Source organism: Python bivittatus, unplaced genomic scaffold (genome assembly GCF_059951505.1).
Source record: "Python bivittatus isolate LINGU-HERP-01145 unplaced genomic scaffold, Pbiv_v1 ctg000440_np1212, whole genome shotgun sequence".
NCBI classification, from domain to species: domain Eukaryota; kingdom Metazoa; phylum Chordata; class Lepidosauria; order Squamata; family Pythonidae; genus Python; species Python bivittatus.
In genome coordinates this window covers 10,843,297-10,862,710 of record NW_028277063.1, presented here as the reverse complement: position 1 = coordinate 10,862,710, position 19,414 = coordinate 10,843,297, and the positions used below count along the sequence as shown (strand labels likewise).

General features: G+C 38.9%; 3 protein-coding genes across 3 annotated transcripts; 2 read left to right on the top strand and 1 right to left on the bottom strand.

The window, feature by feature from the left end:
- The first annotated feature begins 489 nt into the window (after positions 1 to 489).
- LOC148215812 (olfactory receptor 14C36-like) lies at positions 490 to 1,464 on the top strand. The gene has a single exon (XM_088142523.1). It carries the CDS (start codon positions 490 to 492, stop codon positions 1,462 to 1,464), a length of 975 nt encoding a protein of 324 aa, XP_087998649.1.
- A 5,264-nt stretch (positions 1,465 to 6,728) lies between these two features.
- On the bottom strand, positions 6,729 to 7,556 carry LOC148215811 (olfactory receptor 14C36-like). Its single transcript, XM_088142522.1, has one exon. It carries the CDS (start codon positions 7,554 to 7,556, stop codon positions 6,729 to 6,731), a length of 828 nt encoding a protein of 275 aa, XP_087998648.1.
- A 10,542-nt stretch (positions 7,557 to 18,098) lies between these two features.
- On the top strand, positions 18,099 to 19,031 carry LOC148215810 (olfactory receptor 14C36-like). Its single transcript, XM_088142554.1, has one exon. The coding sequence runs from the start codon at positions 18,117 to 18,119 to the stop codon at positions 19,029 to 19,031; it is 915 nt and encodes a 304-aa protein (XP_087998680.1). The 5' UTR covers positions 18,099 to 18,116.
- The last annotated feature ends 383 nt before the right edge of the window (positions 19,032 to 19,414 follow it).

Genomic DNA, 19,414 nt, shown 5'->3' with positions numbered 1-19,414 from the left:
GAAAATGTTCAAGATTTTTTCCACATTTTTAATAAAATTAGTATCAGGAAAAAAAATGTAATCTAATTGCTGTATTCAAAACTAAAGCCAAGTGTGACAGTGGAAGAGATCAGGGCATGCTAGGGAGAAAAAACTGTGGTGCCCCTCTTCCCTTGATGCTCGAAGTATTTTTTATTTTGAATAATGGTTAATGCAGGGTAGGGAGGCACCCTGCTTTTCTTCAAAGTGGGGTCTCTTCTGGGACTTCTAAAGCTTAAGGATAGAATACAAGAATGAAAAGGATCAGGATGGGCGAAGGGGGAAAAAAAGAAAAGTGTGTCTGGCTGGTTCTATAGTAAGTGATGGTTTGAAATATGTGGAGAGTGCTTCAATTGGACATAGACATTCTTTCAATCATGTAGTCCTCTTTTAATTGATGTCACGTTTGTCTTATAGTTTTCCTTTTTGTACCCAGTATGTATCAAGGCATAGCTTCACTGTGTTAATCTAATGGTATATTTCAGCTTGATTCCTCACAGATGCAGCATTTACCTTAGTCATAATTTAAACGTGGACAATGAAACCACACTGACTTACTTTCTGCTCCTGGAATTCTCAAAAGATCGACATCTGCAGCTTCTACATTTCTTCTTATTCTTCATGTTATACCTGGCAACTGCCACAGCAAATCTGCTCATCATCTCTGTAGTAGCTTTTGACCGTCGACTGCACAACCCCATGTACTTCTTTCTAGTGAATTTGGCAGTGCAGGACGTGGGCATTGTTTCAGTCATTCTCCCCAAATCCATGATAAATTCTCTCATGGATACCAGACACATCTCTTACTTTGGTTGTTTTGCACAAGTCTTTATCTTTGCCTGTTTTGAAGCTTCTGATTTCTCCCTCCTCACAGTCATGGCCTATGATCGATATGTTGCCATTTGCAATCCATTGCACTATGAGATGGTGATGAACTGGAAAGCCTGCACCAAAATAGTGATTCTGGTGTGGGTCACAAGTCTTCTCTATGGAATGGTGCATACCATTGGCACCTTTTCCACCCCTTTCTGTTCTAATGTCGTCAACCAGTTTTTCTGTGAAATTCCACAATTGCTAAAGCTATCCTGCTCTGAACTCAGTCTAATGGAAGTTGTAGTTCTTGTGGCTAGTATCACTGTGGGGTTCGGTTGCTTTATTTTTGTCATTGTATCTTACACCATGATCTTCAAGGAAGTGTTGAGAATCCCTTCTGTGAAGGGAAGGCAGAAGACCTTCTCCACTTGTCTTCCCCACCTGATAGTCTTTTCTGTGTTTTTCGTAACAGTCTCCTTGGCCAATATGAGACCCCCCTCTAGCACTCCAAGTTACTTCGATTTCACATTAACTGCCCTATATTCTTTACTTCCACCCCTGTTCAATCCAATCATCTATAGCATAAGAAATAAGAATATCAAATCTGTCCTGTCTCAATTATGCAGATTCTGATATTTTCTTTAGGTGATGTTTTCTATCCTCTTTTTCCTCACACTGAAATTACTGCATTTCTTGCCTTGGTTTTTCTGAGGAAATAAAAGAAGATAGAAGATATTGAAGTAGAGCCTTGCCACTCTGGACCAATGGTAGTGCTTGAGAAGGTCCTGACCTACAATCCTATATCCCTAGTTCCTGATCCCGATTTTTAAGATATTAGGAGCTGGTTTGGCAAACCATATTTTGACAAATACTGTTCCAGACTTCAGTTGATCTGGTGTCAGAATCAGATAAAATGAATGAGCCCAGAAATCTAAAAATCTTCCTAACTGGTCTGGGATAAGTTAATAAGAGCTTTGGTTTCTGCTTAATGGAAGCAGCCTCCCATTACGAACAAAACTAAAGCAGAAACTAACTTTGTGCAAAAGTCTATAAGGATATTTTTTTGTGATACTTTCCTAATGTCAAAAGAGTTTAAGATCAAAAGAAGGGATTCAGCTGGGTTATTGAATTACTGGAGTGTTTTCCTCCTTTACACTAAGCGATTGTTCATTTAACAGTGGAGTGATGAATTAAGCACAATTTCTAAGATATCAGTATATGAAAAGCCATGAATCAGGTTTATAAAAATATATTAAGTGGTCTAGCTAGTTCATCATCCAAACTGGTCTGCCTGGATGGTTATCAGAACAGGGTTGGTGAAATTGATCATTGTTAGAAGAACTGGAAAACTTTCTGTAACCATGATTTACACTTGGTCTCACAAATTGTTGAAAGTAGAAAAATGCAGACCTTCCTGCCAGACTTCATGCAGCATATGGCAATAAATTTTGTCTCTTCAAAAACTTAACCATATATTCAGAAACTTGCTTGTGGTTGAAGGTCACAGTCATGAAGTGGGTAGAAATTAGCTTTTTTGTATACATTCTTGTAAAAACAGTCCATCTACCTTCTGCAGTACACAGAGATCTAACTCTACATAGACATCTATATTCCAAGGATGTAGTGGTTTGGGGGGGAAGGTGAACAAGTTCAGGGGAGAGAAGGGGCTGATGGGTTGTTCTTAGAGTGCTGAGCGCTTAATACCAATGAAAAACTTCCTGCTGCTTACTGTCCTGTCTACTGTGAGTGTTCTAGGAGTGACTGTGGATGAGGTGGGAGGTACGCTGGCCGGGGGAGGGGTGGAAGTTAGTGTATTGGCTTGGTCAGGCAGGCAAGAAAATCCTGGTGCTCATGGGCAATGGGAGGAACTGTGCAAGTCAAGGGCCAGGCCATTCACAGAGAATGTGGGCCCAATATCATCATTCTCAATCCCTAGTCCCCAAGCCTTAGGTGGCCTGAGGGTGCAACTCTTGCTATTTAATGCCAGGTCACTCTCTCAGGCTCACCCATTGCACAAAATGGTGAGTTTTGATTGATTGATTGATTGATTGATTCATTCATTCATTCATTCATTCATTCATTCATTCATTCATTCATTATGGCCATCAAGTCATTTTCAACTCCTAGCAACCACATAGAATTTCTCCAAGACAATCTATCTCTAACCTGTTATTTCATATCTCCCAACAGTGCACTTATTGCCTCTCTGAGTCCATCCACCTTGCTCCTGTCTGTCCTCTTCTTCTTTTACCTTCTACAGCATTACAGCCTTTTCCAGAGAGCTGAGTCTTCATGTAAAGCATTCAAAGTAGGATAAATTGAGCCTGCTCATTTGTGCATCAAGTGAGAACTCTGGGTTGACTTGTACAACAATTCATTGGTTTGTTTTCTTGACTGTCCGTGATACTCTCAGGAGTCTTCTACAATGTCAAAGTTCAAAAGCATCAATACTCTTCCTATCCTACTTCTTTAAAGTCCAACTTTCACTTCCATAGAGTGTCACAGGGAACACCATGGCTTGCAAGAGTCTGTTCCTTGTAGGTATCGACACATCACGGCATTTGAATATCTTTTCCAAGGCCTTCATGGGTGCTGTACCAAGTGCTAGTCTGCAGTGTATTTCTTGACTCCTTTCCTTTCCTTTCCTTTCCTTTCCTTTCCTTTCCTTTCCTTTCCTTTCCTTTCCTTTCCTTTCCTTTCCTTTCCTTTCCTTTCCTTTCCTTTCCTTTCCTTTCCTTTCCTTTCCTTTCCTTTCCTGTTGATAGTTGATCCTAAAAGGCAGAAGCTATTCACCACTTCAATATCTTCATTGTCAATTCAAAGGTTGGTTGTTCTACCTGTTGTCATTAATTTGGTCTTCTTTATATTTAACTTTAGTCCCAATGTTTAACTGTGCTCCTCGACTTTTAGTAGGGAGGCATTTGATCCAGAGTTAAACCTGGAGGTAACAGAGTTGTTTGACAATAGAAACTCTTTCTCACTAAGTTTCAGTCTTAGCCTGAATCTTTCCATCTGGGCCCACCCAACTTCTGAACACCAGATTGAAACTTCAACAGCATTTCTGGCCCAGCCTAGGATGGAGGTAGACAACTAATTTTCATCACTATATTGATAATACCTCACCCAGGAGGTGACCATTTCCAGATGTTAAATGCAAATGGTAACATGTAGGGGAAAACCTGCAGTAAGAGACATTCATTTCTTTCTCATTGTTACAATAGGTTCTCCCCACTCCCACCCCACAAAGAATCAAGGAAGAGAACTTTCAGCATCAACTACTTTTTGTTTTATATTTGGGTTACAGTAAATTTCTCCTCACTTCCCCCACTTTTTTGTATTAATTTTGTCTGTAAATATAATTTTGATACTAATGTTTGTTTAATGAACTCAAAATATATCTAGAAAAGTTTCTTTCCATTTGAAATGTGAATTCATGTTTATTAAATTTCAGATCTTTTAATAATTGAAAAACTAATAGGGATGGGTCTTCCTTTATGGTTGACGGAATCTGCTTTACAGGAGCTTCAGTTGTCTCCCTAAATGATATTTGCTGGGTGGAACCCTTCGCACCTTCCTTGGGAGCTGAAGTAGCTGAATGTATAGATAGACGTCAACCTATGACCATGCAGTCAGCTACCATTCCAAGTTATGATGGCACTAAAGAAATGGTGCTTATGACCGATCCTCAGAGTTCCGGCCATTTCAGCATCCCCGTGGTCACGTGATTGTGATCTTGGTGCTTGGCAATCAGTTTCCACTTTATGACCGGTTAGTGCCCCCCCCAATCATGTGATCACCATTTGCAACCTTCCCTAGAGGCTTCCCCAGAAAGTCAATGAGGAAGTTAGCAGGGAAGGTCGCAAGTTGGTGAAGTAAGTCTCCCGCAGTCCCTCTGCACTCATGCTGTGTTGGCCACTCACGTGGTGTATCTTGTGCACCCCCTCCCTCCCTCCCCTATCCAGCAGCAGCCTTTTACATGCCTGCGGGCCTGGGACTTCCTGTCAGCTTCTCCACTAACTTTGGTTGCGGGAAGTGAGCAGGACGTGGCCTTGCCTAATGACCATGGGTTTCATTTAATGATGGCAACTGGGACTACAGAGATTGCCACCACTAAGCAATGTAGTTGTGCTTTACCTCCACGTCGCTTAGAGATGGAAATTCCAGTCCCAATTGCTGTCATAAGCTGAGGACTACCTTAACTCAAGCTTGTCATATTGCTATGGATAAACCTGCTAATATCTTCACTGACTATAAGAATACTTTGGAATTTGTCATGCTATTAGCGCCTTATGGAAATAGAGGAGGATTTTGACCTCAGGCAGTCAGGTTCAAGGCAGATTAGTAAAGTTTATTGTTACTAACCAGGCCGATATAACTTTACAAAGTACAACAAAAACAGCACACCTGTAGATCAGAAATGCCTTATTTTCTTCCAAGTTAATTTTGGGGATAGATCAAGATAATTTAAATGCCACCATTCTAAAATGATGGACTGAGCATTCTGAGAGTGAATGGTATCTCCTCTCTTATCAGTTCTTCTCCAGTTAGCATGGGGATGGCATATTAATATATTCTGACACTTACTTATTCAGACATGATTATGAACAATTAAATCTTTATTTTCCAAGAATATTCTATGAACAATTAGTATAGGGTAAAAGTTCGAGGTACATCCGCATGGCTCATGCTTAATCTCACAGTGTTAGTATACTTTTTATGGGCTACCAATGCTCCTTTCCTTTCCTTTCCTTTCCTTTCCTTTCCTTTCCTTTCCTTTCCTTTCCTTTCCTTTCCTTTCCTTTCCTTTCCTTTCCTTTCCTTTCCTCTCCTCTCCTCTCCTCTCCTCTCCTCTCCTCTCCTCTCCTCTCCTCTCCTCTTTCCTTTCCTTTCCTTTCCTTTCCTTTCCTTTCCTTTCCTTTCCTTTCCTTTCCTTTCCTTTCCTTTCCTTTCCTTTCCTTTCCCCTACTGTACTCTACTCTACTCTACTCTACTCTGCTCAGATGTCACTGACTCACACAAAATTTTACACAAAACCACAAAAGGGTCTACAAGAACCAAGTGGTCAGAGGAAGAGGTGAGGGATAATCTAGAGATAAGAGTTTTGACTGGTTTCCTATCTGGAGAAGAGAGAACTGTGACTGTGTTAGTCTGATGCTACGCACTGAACAAGAAATGTCAGCGTTGTCAATCTTCTCTCTGAAGGTGAGAACTGGATAGAGCAACTTTATTCTGACAACCCCTGCTTGGAGAAGACAGTACATCCTCAGGCTGATCTAATAAACTGAACAAGAAAGACCAACTTCATGCTCACTCTGTCTACAATAAAACTGACTGATCTCTATGCTGTCACCCAAATACTGTCTGTTGAAGGTAAAACTGATCAATACAGTTTTAAAATCAAGAACAAAAGAAACTGAAGGGATAAGCCCTACTTACTTGTTACACCCAATATCAAACTTGTCTTAATCTATAACATCTTTCCAGAGGCTGATTAAGAGATCGTGTGAATTATCTCATCTATTATTTCTGAAACTGACTTCCAGTGTGAAATTATTATTTCCCATATAGAAGTAGCTGCACTCCCCTTTTACTTAAAACACATACATAAATCTGAAATGTATGCACTACATCTCTGAAGATCTTTCATGATTGGAATTCCTCACTGTAGCATATAGATACATAATGACTTCTAATCCCAATCTTCATTTTAGTTAGTTCTCTGGATGCAAGTATCATAACTTAGCTGTCCATTTTGGAACCATGTTTCATGCTAATAAAACACAGTATGGTATATAATGACACATTTATTTCTGCATATGTAACAAATCACAATTTAGAATAAATCACATAAATAAGCACGTTTTACAGAAAACCCCAAATTAGGAACTCTCATCTATTTACAAGTTGTCATTATGCTTAATATAATTAGATGGAGGAATAAAGTGACAGAGCTTTGCATTATGCTTGCTAAGATGCCCCCAACCAAAGAATTTCCAAAAGGCAGCTTTGACATCTTTGTTCCTCATGCAGTAGATTATTGGATTCATCAGGGAAGGGACCAATGTATATAGCACAGTAAACAATTCCTCCAATTTGGGTGGAAAGGTTGGCATCAGGTAAGCTAAGTGAGCCAAGAGGCTATTGCCAAGAAATAAGGAAACAACAATGAGGTGAGGGATGCATGTTGAAAAGGCCTTTTCCCTTCTCTCAACTGAGGGCATCCTCAGCACAGTGGTAAAGATCCGCACATAGGTCAAGAGAATGAATGAGAGGCAGCCAACCCCTAAGGATGAACTAAAGAGAAGAATCCAGGTTTCACTGAGGTAAGAATCAGAACAAACAAGCTTGATTAATTGTGGAAGTCCACAGAAGAACTGATTGATGATGTTGGAGCAGAAAGGCATTGAAAAAATATTCCCTGTGTGTAGCGCAGCATGCAGAAATCCACCCACCCATGCCCCTCCAGCCATTTGGAGGCAAGTGGACCACTTCATTATGGATGCAAAGTGCAGTGGGTGGCAGATGGCGATGTACCTGTCATAGGCCATGACAGTGAGAAGGAACACGTTGGTTGTAAGGAAAAACAGAACGAAAAACATTTGTGCCCCACATCCAGGGTATGATATCCATGTGGAGTTCATGAAGGTGTTAAGTACAGATTTTGGAATTATGATCGAGGTGGAACCAAGATCACCAATGGATAAGTTGATCAGAAAGAAATACATGGGGGTGTGCAGATCACTACTGAGCACTACCAAAAGAATAATCAGGAGATTTCCCACCAGAATAAAAAGATACATAATCAGAAAGACTATCATGTATAAAATCTGAACCTCTCGACTTCCAGAAAATCCAAGAAGTACAAAATCTCTTACATTTGTTCCATTAGATAGGACTTTGTACTCTCTCCTGTAGGAAAATGAAATGCACATATTAATAATATAATGCAATATAATACAGTATAATATGATATAGTATAATATTAATATCATATATATATATAATATATATATAATATCATATCATATTGACAAATATCAGCATCAGTAGTTTACATTATTTGTAAACAGCATTCTGTGTCATTCTGATATGTTTAATATACAGTCAGGTCCAGAAATATTGGGACATCGACACAATTCTAACATCTTTGGCTCTATACACCACCACAATGGATTTGGAATGAAACAAACACAATGTGCCTTAACTGCAGACTGTCAGCTTTAATTTGAGGGTATGTACATCCAACTCAGGTGAACGGTGTAGGAATTACAACCGTTTGCATATGTGCCTCCCACTTGTTAAGGGACCAAAAGTAATGGGACAGAATAATAATCATACGTCAAACTTTCCCTTTTTAATACTTGGTTGCAAATCCGTTGCAGTCAATCACAGCCTGAAGTCTGGAATGCATAGACATCACCAGACGCTGGGTTTCATCCCTGGTGATGCTCTGCCAGGCCTCTACTGCAACTGTCTTCAGTTCCTGCTTGTTCTTGGGGCATTTTCCCTTCAGTTTTGTCTTCAGCAAGTGAAATGCATGCTCAATGGGATTCAGGTCAGGTGATTGACTTGGCCATTGCATAACGTTCCACTTCTGTCCCTTCAAACACTCTTTGGTTGCTTTTGCAGTATGCTTTGGGTCATTGTCCATCTGTACTGTGAAGCACCGTCCAATGAGTTCTGCAGCATTTGGCTGAATGTGAGCAGATAATATTGCCCGAAACACTGCAGAATTCATCCTGCTGCTTTTGTCAGCAGTCACATCATCAATAAATACAAGAGAACCAGTTCCATTGGCAGCCATACATGCCCACGCCATGACACTACCACCACCATGCTTCACTGATGAGGTGGTATGCTTAGGATCATGAGCAGTTCCTTTCCTTCTCCATACTCTTCTCTTCCCATCACTCTGGTACAAGTTGATCTTGGTCTCATCTGTCCATAGGATGTTGTTCCAGAACTGTGAAGGCTTTTTTAGATGTCGTTTGGCAAACTCTAATCTGGCCTTCCTGTTTTTGAGGCTCACCAATGGTCTACATTTTGTGGTGAACCCTCTGTATTCACTCTGGTGAAATTTTCTTTTGATTGTTGACTTTGATACACATACACCTACCTCCTGGAGAGTGTTCTTGATCTGGCCAACTGTTGTGAAGGGTGTTTTCTTCACCAGGGAACGAATTCTTCGGTCATCCACTACAGTTGTTTTCCGTTTCTCCCAGGTCTTTTGGTGTTGCTGAGCTCACTGGTGCGTTCCTTCTTTTTGAGAATGTTCCAAACAGTTGTTTTGGCCATGCCTAATGTTCTTGCTATCTCTCTGATGGGTTTGTTTTGTTTCTTCAGCCTAATGATGGCTTGCTTCACTGATAGTGATAGCTCTTTGGATCTCATCTTGAGAGTTGACAGCAACAGATTCCAAATGCAAATAGCACACTTGAAATGAACTCTGGGCCTTTTATCTGCACATTGTAATTGGGGTACTGAGGGGAGATCACACACCTGGCCATGGAACAGCTGAGAAGCCAATTGTTCCATTACTTTTGGTCCCTTACCAAGTGGGAGGCACATATGCAAACTGTTGTAATTCCTACACCTTTCATCTGAGTTGGATGTACATACCCTCAAATTAAAGCTGACAGTCTGCAGTTAACGCACATTGTGTTTGTTTCATTCCAAATCCATTGTGGTGGTGTATAGAGCCAAAGATGTTAGAATTGTGTCGATGTCCCAATATTTCTGGACCTGACTGTATGTGTTTTCTAAAGGCATGAAAAATACCTTTTACAAAACAATTAATAGAATCTTTATAATTAATCAACATGTTTCCAAACTCTACCTAGAGAAACTATAGGATCTCATGTAAGCAAAATATATTCTTTACCACTGAGTTCACCCCCCTCCTCATTTCCCACTTGATTCTTATTACACATCATACAGTTTCTAAATATACTTTTATGCTAACACTAATCCTGCCTTTCTTCATCTCTGCTACCTGTCAGACCTCTTTGTTTTGACCCATCTCCCAAGTTCTCTTCTCAGTTCCCACCTTCCCATCTCTAAGGTGGATTCCACCTGAGAGGAGATCACATCACTGTACTTTTATTTTGCTGTATCTTAGTGTTAAACATGCTTTAATAATGACACTGGAAATACAATGTCCCCTGATTATGGAGATACAGAAATGTTAAGTTTCTAAATTTTCAGTTTAAAGTGCCTTCTTTCTGCACAGTACTCTAGATGCTTTAGGGGCAGGAAAAAACTAGGTCTTACAACCACACCCAAAATTATTTCTTTTAAACAAGAATTTCTTTAAAATGCAGAATTAAGCTAAGCAATTCCAAATTTCTTGGAGAAGTATATGGCAGTAAACTATCATAATACAATAATAGAAAGATGCATTTAATGAAATGTCAATGCATTAAATACATCTTTCCACTCATATATTTTAAGTGGACTTTAACTAAACACCTTAAAAGAAATATTGATGGAAAACAGTAGACACGGCAGCAGAAACATCTGCGGAAATAAGTAGAAATGCCAATATCTGAGGATAACTGACTGAAAATAATGTAGTGACAATGCCCATAATTATATAAAGTAAAATTGAAAGAATTATTTATTTTTTAAAATTTGAAAGAAATCAATAGAAAGATTTAAAAAGCGGAACAGAGAACCAAAGGAGGGAAAATAAGGTTTGAAGATACAAATAGAATATTTACTGATTGATTTTTCTCTAGGCTGAATCAAGCTGATGCGGACAGATCAATTCTGAGTTATCTGGCACAGTCTGAAGAGTTCCACATTATTCCCTTCAATCTTTAATAAAGTAGAAGTAAAACATTACCTGATATCTTCCATTGCCTTTTTCTCTTCTCCAATCCTTTCTATTTCTTACACTTCTAACACATCCTCTCACCTTCTTCTTGCCGTGCTTGTGACTTCATAGGCACACCTGGAGAAGAAGCTGCTTTTGAGCAGAATGAGAGGAGAGGAACATAAAGTAGGAGGGAGATCTGGCTGACCTTGGCATCCAGAGATTTTCTATCGTTTCTCCAAGTGCCTCAGCACTAATAGGTGACAGTTAAAATCAAAGAAAGAGAAAAAGCTTGATTTTGCTCATTGTAATGCACCATATTGAAAATTTACATTTTACAATGGCTTTCATGCCTAGATTTATTCTCTGAATTTATAATGCTGCAAAATTGGTGAGGCTCAGACACTGTTTCCTTAACATTACCAATTCATATGAAATAGCGAGGCGTTCCTGAAGTCACCCATGCACAAGGGACTCATTGCACAATAGTAAGTTTTGAAGACTGATGCAATCTTTCAGTTTCATTCCTAATCACTTCCCCCTTCATAATTAAGAAATTGTCATCGATGAACAAAAATCACTGAGAGTTGGCATCATGCAAGTGCATCAAAGACGTTTAAAACTGAGCATATCTATATATTTCTAGATTTTACCACATGGGATTATAGCATCAGAATGAGGCTCTCATAGTCTGCCTTGTTTCTAAAGGAATTTGCAGGTAGCTCTCAGTTAGCATCATATTGCGGATTCACATCAGGAAGCGGAATATTTGGTATTACAAACCAAGAAAATAATGTTTATTTTTTTTCAAGATCTGCCTCCATAAACAATTCAGAAATGCAAGCTACAGTATTTTTTTTTTTTTTTTGTCTGCGCTCAGTCATTGCTGACCCTGCAGTGACTGCTTGGACGAGTCCTTGCAGTTTTCAAGGCAACTGTTTTTCGGAAGTGGTTTGCCAGAGCCTCCTTCCTAGGGCAGAGCCCAGCTGGCGAGCGCAGGAGGCGGGGTTTCCGTTGCTTCGCGCCCTTTTAGGGCGCGCGCGGTTTTTCGCGCTTACCAGCAACTGCTCCCAACTCCTTTTTTGCAAGGTGCCGCCAGCATTTTTCCTCCCACCAGAGTGAGAGTACCCATTTATCTACTCACATAAGTTTTCGAACTGTTGGGTTGACAGGAACTGGGGAGGAAACAGGAGCTCACCCTGTTTAATGTGAAGGCTGGACTCGAACCGCTGAAGCGTCGACCATTTCTGGCCGGCAACTTTCAGCGTCATTAAGCCGCTCATTTGGCTCATTTGGCTCATTTGGCTGCAAGACAAAAGGGGATTGAACTACTTTTGTATTTTTATTTAATTTGTCCAGCAATTTCGTTTGGATTCTGGGCTAAAGACGTTTCTTGGTCTGGAAGCTCAGAAGTGGTTTTTGGTCCAGGAAGGAGTCACAGTCGTTTTATGTATGTTTAATATTTTTCATATTTTTTTAAGATGGAAATAGGGCACTTTGACTTTTGGGCAATTCCTGCACTGTTTTTCAAGATGCCTTTTCTTGAAATCCTTGTAGTATTTCCTCCTCCTCCTCCTCCTCCTCCTCCTCCTCCTCCTCCTCCTCCTCCTCCTCCTCCTCCATTTCCTTTATTGATTTTGTTCAATATTTTCTTATTGTTTCAAAAGTTTATCTCTGGCAAATTATTATTTTTCTATTTCCCTGATTAATGAAAATATTGGTTTTTCCATTTACATTTTTTAAACTATATTGTTTTTAGTTGCTCCCTGGAATGTCAAAGGCTTTTGATGTACTACTAAAATGTGACAGATTTTTACAGAATTAGCTAATAAAAAACCTGAATTTGTGGAGTTGTTTACAAGAAACTTATATTTGTCCATAAAAAATGGGAATATCAAAATTGTATTAGTGGCAATTCAAAAACTGCTTGGGACATAGTAATCTTGATTAATAGGTCTTCAAAATTTGTATTGGCACAAGAAATACAACCCAGAACTATTTATTTTTCTTTTAAATAAATGTGATTAGATGTTTTGATAACCACACTGCATTTATCCATTTTTATGCTCCCCCAAGAATTATTCAGGTATTTTACATAGAAACTTTGAGCATCTTTTATTTTAGCAGTGGATCAGACATTTATGGGTAACTTAATCAAGTTTTATATTTTTTTTGTTAGATCATGACACTGTTCCATCTAAATATAATTCCCACATCTTGAAAGTCTTAGAAAGTTACCCCACATCTAGAAAGTATTACAAGTTGATGTGGTGGACATACAACAATTTTTAAGTCTATCACATAATGTATACTTCCTCCCCCCCCCCCCCCCCACGCCCCAGTTCTACAGCAGAGCTCTCCTTGATTATTTTGATAGTACGTTGATCTTCAGTTGCTAATATAGGGAATTCACTGATCAGTTATTTTTTTAAAGCATTCATTTAAGTGCATCTTTGAAATTTAGAAGTATTGATCCTCCATTGCTGGTCCCAATCTTTATTCCATTTGTCTTTTAGTTTTTATCTGGTTATGGAAAGCAAAATTTAATGTGCTAAAGATCCGGATATAGGTTGAGATAATGAATGAGAGGCAGCCAACTCCTAAGCATGAACCAAAGACAAGAGCCCAAATTTCACTGAGGTAAGAATCAGAACAAACAAGCTTGATGAATTGTGGAAGTTCACAGAAGAACTGATTGATGATCCTGGAGCAGAAAGGCATTGAAAAAATGTTCCCTGCATCTAGCACAGCATGCAGAAATCCAACCACCCATGCCACTCCAGCCATTTGAAGGCAAGCGGACCACTTCATTATGGATGCAAGGTGCAGTGGATGACAGATGGCAATGTACTATCTATCAAAGGCGATGACAGTGAGAAGGAATAGGTTAGTTGTAAGGAAAAACAGAATGAAAAACATTTTTGCTCTACATCCAGGGTATGATATCCATGTGGACTTCATCAGGGCGTTAACTATAAATTTGGGTATAATTGAGGAGATGATAGCAAGGTCACCAATGGATAAATTGATTAGAAAAAAATACATTGTGGTATGCAGATACCTATTGATTGCTACTAAAACAATAATCAGAAGATTTCCCACCAGGACAAAAAGATACATTAACAAGAAGGCTGTGATGTGTAAAGTCTGGACCTCTTGATTTTCAGGAAATCCCAGAAGCACAAAACCTGTTATGCTTGTTCTATTCAACATGGCATTATAAGGTCTCCTGTAGGAAGATGAAATGTAAATTAAACATAGATTTATTTCACACTGAGAAGTTCTGTTACTTCCTAAAAGTATCAATGTCTTATATTGCAGCAGTTACAGTATAACAGTTTTTCACAGTCTCTGCACTGTACTTTCTGATATGATATACAGTGGTACCTCTACTTACGAATGACCCTACTTATGAATTTTTCTAGATATGACCAGCTCCAGCCCCAAAAATTTACCTCTACTTACAAACTCGCCTCTACTTACGAACCGGATCCGCGGCCATTTTCCCTGCTGCCATGTGGTCACGGCTTCCTGTGGGATCGCGGTAGCAAGGAGACGTTCGGTGAGGCTTGTGGTGTGTTTTGTGGCGTTTGGAAGGTTTTTGTGGTGTTTGGAAGGTTTTTGAGGTTTAAAAATAAAATGCATATGTTTCAGAACTGTTTAGCTGTATTTACATTGAACCTAATGGGGGAAATTTACCTCGGGGTGCGACCAAATTCAGAGGACGGATTAGCCGTATTTACATTTAACCTTATGGGGAAATTTGCCTCGTGGTGCGACCAAATTCGGAGGGCGGAACGGATTAACCGTATTTACATTGAACCTTATGGGAAACTTTACCTCAACTTGAGACCAACTCGAGTTGCAAAAAGAGTCACGGAACGGATTAAGTTCGTAACTAGAGGTACCACTGTACTTTTAGAAGATATAGCTCTAAGAACTAGCTAATACTATTTTGAAACTAATATCATTTTTTATAATTATACAACATGCACCAACACTAAGCTTACTTTTTTTCCTCCTCTACTATGTGTCAGAATTCTCTTTTTTCACTTATCTCCCAAATTTTAATCTCATCTCCCATCTTGTCTTTCCTAACATGGATTCCACCTGAGAGCAGGTGATGTAAATGCCATGCTTTGTGAAATGTTTAATTGAACATCATGGTAAGTGTCACCTTCACCAGAATTTTAACAGTGAAAACTTAACCAGTTCTCTGATCTCCCTAAAAAGCCAAGTATTTTTCTCAGGACTTAGTGATCACTGCCATCATGTGAACTACCAAAAGAAATAGCCTAATGGCAGTAAATATTTAAAATAGCTGAGATCCAGGATCTCAAACGCACTTTTAAAGTCACATTTTTTAAAACTGTCCATAAGTAAGTATCTAGAAAGAGATGCTGCTTCAAAAAAACAGATACTTTAAAAATCGAGAATAGCCTGGAGAATACGAGTAGAAAGAGTAGCCAGAACCAAACTGAAACATTTATCTACTAAAAAATAGGCATTAACACCAAGCTGCAAACATGCCTGCATGCCCCAAAAGTTTGAGGGCTCCTAATCTACTTCATGGTGCAGACACATTTTGAATACTACATACGTAGCATTCTTGTCCTCAGCAATGCCAGAAATATTAACATTACAGATTGGGGACATTCAATTGAATGGATAGAAAACCCAGAATTCATGCCTAAAAGAACTGTACACTATTCCTAACTAATTAATGGAACTCATAGCTATCACAAAATAGCCCACAGATAGCGTTGAGATGGACCATGCAATTGCTTCAATTCTGGATGCAAAATAGAATCCCAGGTGATGAGACTTGTTCTAGAACATACGCCATGAAAGTCTTCTCACTTAATCCACATCTGAGCATGGATAGCAGTAGCTGCTAATTGCTAATTATCTTAAAAATACAGAAACTCATTATAATATTTTGCTAGTTTTGTTTGTATGGTCTAGAGGGAAACAAAATGATTGCCAAATGTGAAGTCAACTCATATTTAAGCTTGCCAAATATAAAGTTAAAGGCTTCCAATGATGATATATGTTTTCCATGACTGAACAAGAATTCAACAGCATGTATGCATCACTGGACAATAATTTTGTGAAGAAAAATAGTAAGTGATTAGCATAGTGACATTTCCTGCTTTTTGGGGCAAATTGGCACTTATTTACAGCTACATGACTTGACACTGTATTAGACTCACTTCTATACTTTTGACATTGGGGAGAGGATTTCATAAAATGAAATTATAACCAGTTGTGCTTTGTTACAACTGAAAAATATTTTAGGGTTAGAAGGACAACAAAGATAGATTTATGTTCAGAAATGTGCACCCTAAAAGATAGAGTAAGAGTATTACGAAGCAGAATATTGGGAATTGATTGCAGGAGAGGGGGTGGTCAAGGTGTTCTTACTGCTGGAAACTTTTCTTAACATTCAGTCTGGAGAATGTTTTATCCTCCTACTTTTATGACAAAGAAGCTGCTATTATGTGGTGGGTGGGTGGGTTGGTCCCATAGATCAAAGTGTAGTGAGCAAAAGAGAAGCGACATAAAGAAGAAGGCAAAGTCTGATTGGATGTTTAGCTCCACTCTTAACATCTTCATATGATTCTTGGAAAGATGGGAGACAGAGTGTGGGAGAAAGCCAGCTTCATCCTAGCTGCCCCTTTCATTAAGACTAAAGTTGATTGGGAGAGGGGAATAGCTTCCTTATTCCTCATTTGTCCTGCTAAAATGTACTTTAACCATATATTTTTTAAAAAGTATCCAGTGAATATGGAGATGAGAGTTATGATATTGTATTCTGAACTTGGGTCTGCCACAGCAAAATTATAATCAATGAATAATCAAATAATCTATTCACTAATATTTGAGATAAATGCTATAAAGCAGCTGACAATTTGGGGGGAAATATAGCATGTATAATATTTAAAGCTACATGCAAAATGGCAAAAATCTGTGAGAATGTAATGAATTATTCCCTTCCATAAGAAAAAGTAAAGGAATTTAGAGAGTAACTAGTTTAATTTACTTAGAGAAAGGCATGAAGATTGGAGAGCTACACGTTCATTTCTATAGGAAATAAGACTAGAGTTAGAGAATCCATGGAACAGGTACTGGAGATAATGATAATAATGAGTAGCACAAGGAATTCAACGAGAGATGAAGGCATGGATTTCAGATGGCAGCAGCAGAACTGGGGGGAGTTTAAATAAGTTGTTCAGCTGGTGTTTAGGCAGAAAGAGAAAGATATAAGCTCTTGCTACTAGGGGATTCTACTAGGAATTGTGGAAGTTTGGTGCTACAGCAAGGAGAGAGATAAGTGTGCAAGATATCACTTTCACACCTGCACGGACAAAGGGGTGGGGGGCAACCTTTCACACACATCCCACTTTAATTGGGAATGGTGAAATAAATGCCATGTTTCTGGACTGAGGTGGTGGTGGGAGAAACTATTTCCTTTGCATGTTGTATGTAGAGTTCTGAAGTCTGAAGGCCAGTCTTAGAAGGTTTCCCAAGAACTGGAAGAGAAAGAAGATGATGGGTCCCTATCAATAACTGATGTGATTTTAATATTATTTTTCTTTCTCATAGCTGTTACAATTACAGTACACAGGGTTTCAATAAAGGGACTATTGAAGGCACCTGACTTTCCTCTCTTCTGGAACTAGAAATGCCTGCCAAACTCCTTCTGAAGCAGAAGGGTTTTGGTTCTCAGTGAAAAGGGAAACTAATCCCTGCAAACAACTTTTTAAAAAACTTTTTGGATTGACCATAGTGTTGAGCAAACTTTGAGCCAAATTGTAATACAGCTTAAAAGATGTAATGGATATCTTAAGTAAATTTGATTTTTTCTTCTTTAAATGAGTATGTCATTAGAGAGATAATACTCAATGAATATTTGTTTGTTTGTTTAAAGCATTATCTTATTTTTCAACCAAAAATCTCCTAGAGTACCTAACAAAATAATTCTCTCTCTCCCTCTCTATCTTTGGGTGTCTTTGTATCCTACATTTCCCCCAGGAGATCAAGGCACTCTAGATACAACCCCCCTCCTCCCATTCTTTACTAGCCCCACAATCCTATAAAAGTGCTACGAAACTGACCAATGTAAATTCTCCCACTGCTAAAGTTATACTTCACAGACTTTGGAGTTTTACACAATCATTTTAACCATAACAACAAGGAAGAAATTGGAATAGAGGAATAGAAAAAAAAAGAAAAGAGTTTCTGGTTGGTACTTGTCAATGGTGAATTGAAATATATGCAGAGTGCTCTGATTGGACATAAGCATTCTTTCAATCCTGCAGTCCTCTTTTAATTTATGTAACATTTGCCTTGTATTTTTCCTTTTTGTGCCCAGTATGCATCAAGCTATATCTTCACTATTTTTATCTAATAGTATCTCTCACCTCTGATTCCTTGCAGATGTGGCATTCATCTTAGCCATAGGTTAAACATGGAGAATCAAACCACCGTGCCTTATTTTCTGCTCCTGGAATTCTCAAAAGATCGGCACCTGCAGCTTCTACATTTCTTCTTATTCTTCATTTTATACCTGGCAACTGCCACAACAAATCTGCTCATCATCTCTGTAGTAGCTTTTGACCATCGACTACACAGCCCAATGTACTTCTTTCTACTGAATTTGGCACTGCAGGACCTGGGAATTGTTTCAGTCATTGTCCCGAAATCCATGATAAATTCTCTTATGGATACCAGACATATCTCTTACTGTGGTTGTCTTGCACAAGTCTTTATCTTTCTCTCCTTTGCAGCTTCTGATTTCTTCCTCCTGACAGTCATGGCCTATGATCGATATGTTGCCATTTGCAATCCACTGCACTATGAGATGGTGATGAACTGGAAAGCCTGCACCAGAATAGTGATTCTGGTGTGGTTCACAAGTCTTCTCTATGGAATGTTGCATACCACTGGGACCTTTTCCACCCCTTTCTGTTCTAATGTTGTCAACCAGTTTTTCTGTGAAATTCCACAATTGCTAAAGCTATCCTGCTCTGGATTCAGTCTAATGGAAGTTGGATTTCTTGTGGTCAGTGTCACAGCAGGAGTGGGTTGCTTTATTTTTATCATTGTCTCTTACACCATGATCTTCAAAGCAGTGTTGAGAATCCCTTCTGTGAAAGGAAGACAGAAGACTTTCTCCACTTGTCTTCCCCACCTGATAGTCTTTTCTATGTTTTTCGTAACAGTGTTATTGGCCTATCTGAGACCCCCCTCTAGCACCCCAACTTATTTAGATTTAGCATTAACAGCCCTATATTCTTTACTTCCATCCCTGTTCAATCCAATCATCTACAGTATAAGAAATAAGAATATCAAATCTGTCCTGTCTAAATTGTGGAGATTCTGATATTATCTTTTGACAATATTTCCTGTCCTATTTTCCTTACACTGAACTTTCTCTGTCTTTTACCTTTCTTTTGCTGAGGAAAGGAGAGAAATATCAAAGGGAGACACAACTGAGACAGAAGTAGAGCCTTTCCACTCTGGATCAATGGTAGCACTTGAGAAGGTGATGACCTACAATCCCATATCCCTAGTTACCGGCCCTACTTTTCAGGGTGCTGTGAGTTGCTTTAGCAGCATCCTGAGTGCCACAAGTTGAAAACCACCATTCCAGGCTTTATTATCAAGATCAGATATAATGATGAGCTGACACTCTCAACATTTTCCAATAATTTTTGGAATTCAATTTGAGGTCTTGCTTCTGCAATATAGGCAGTCTTTCATTAG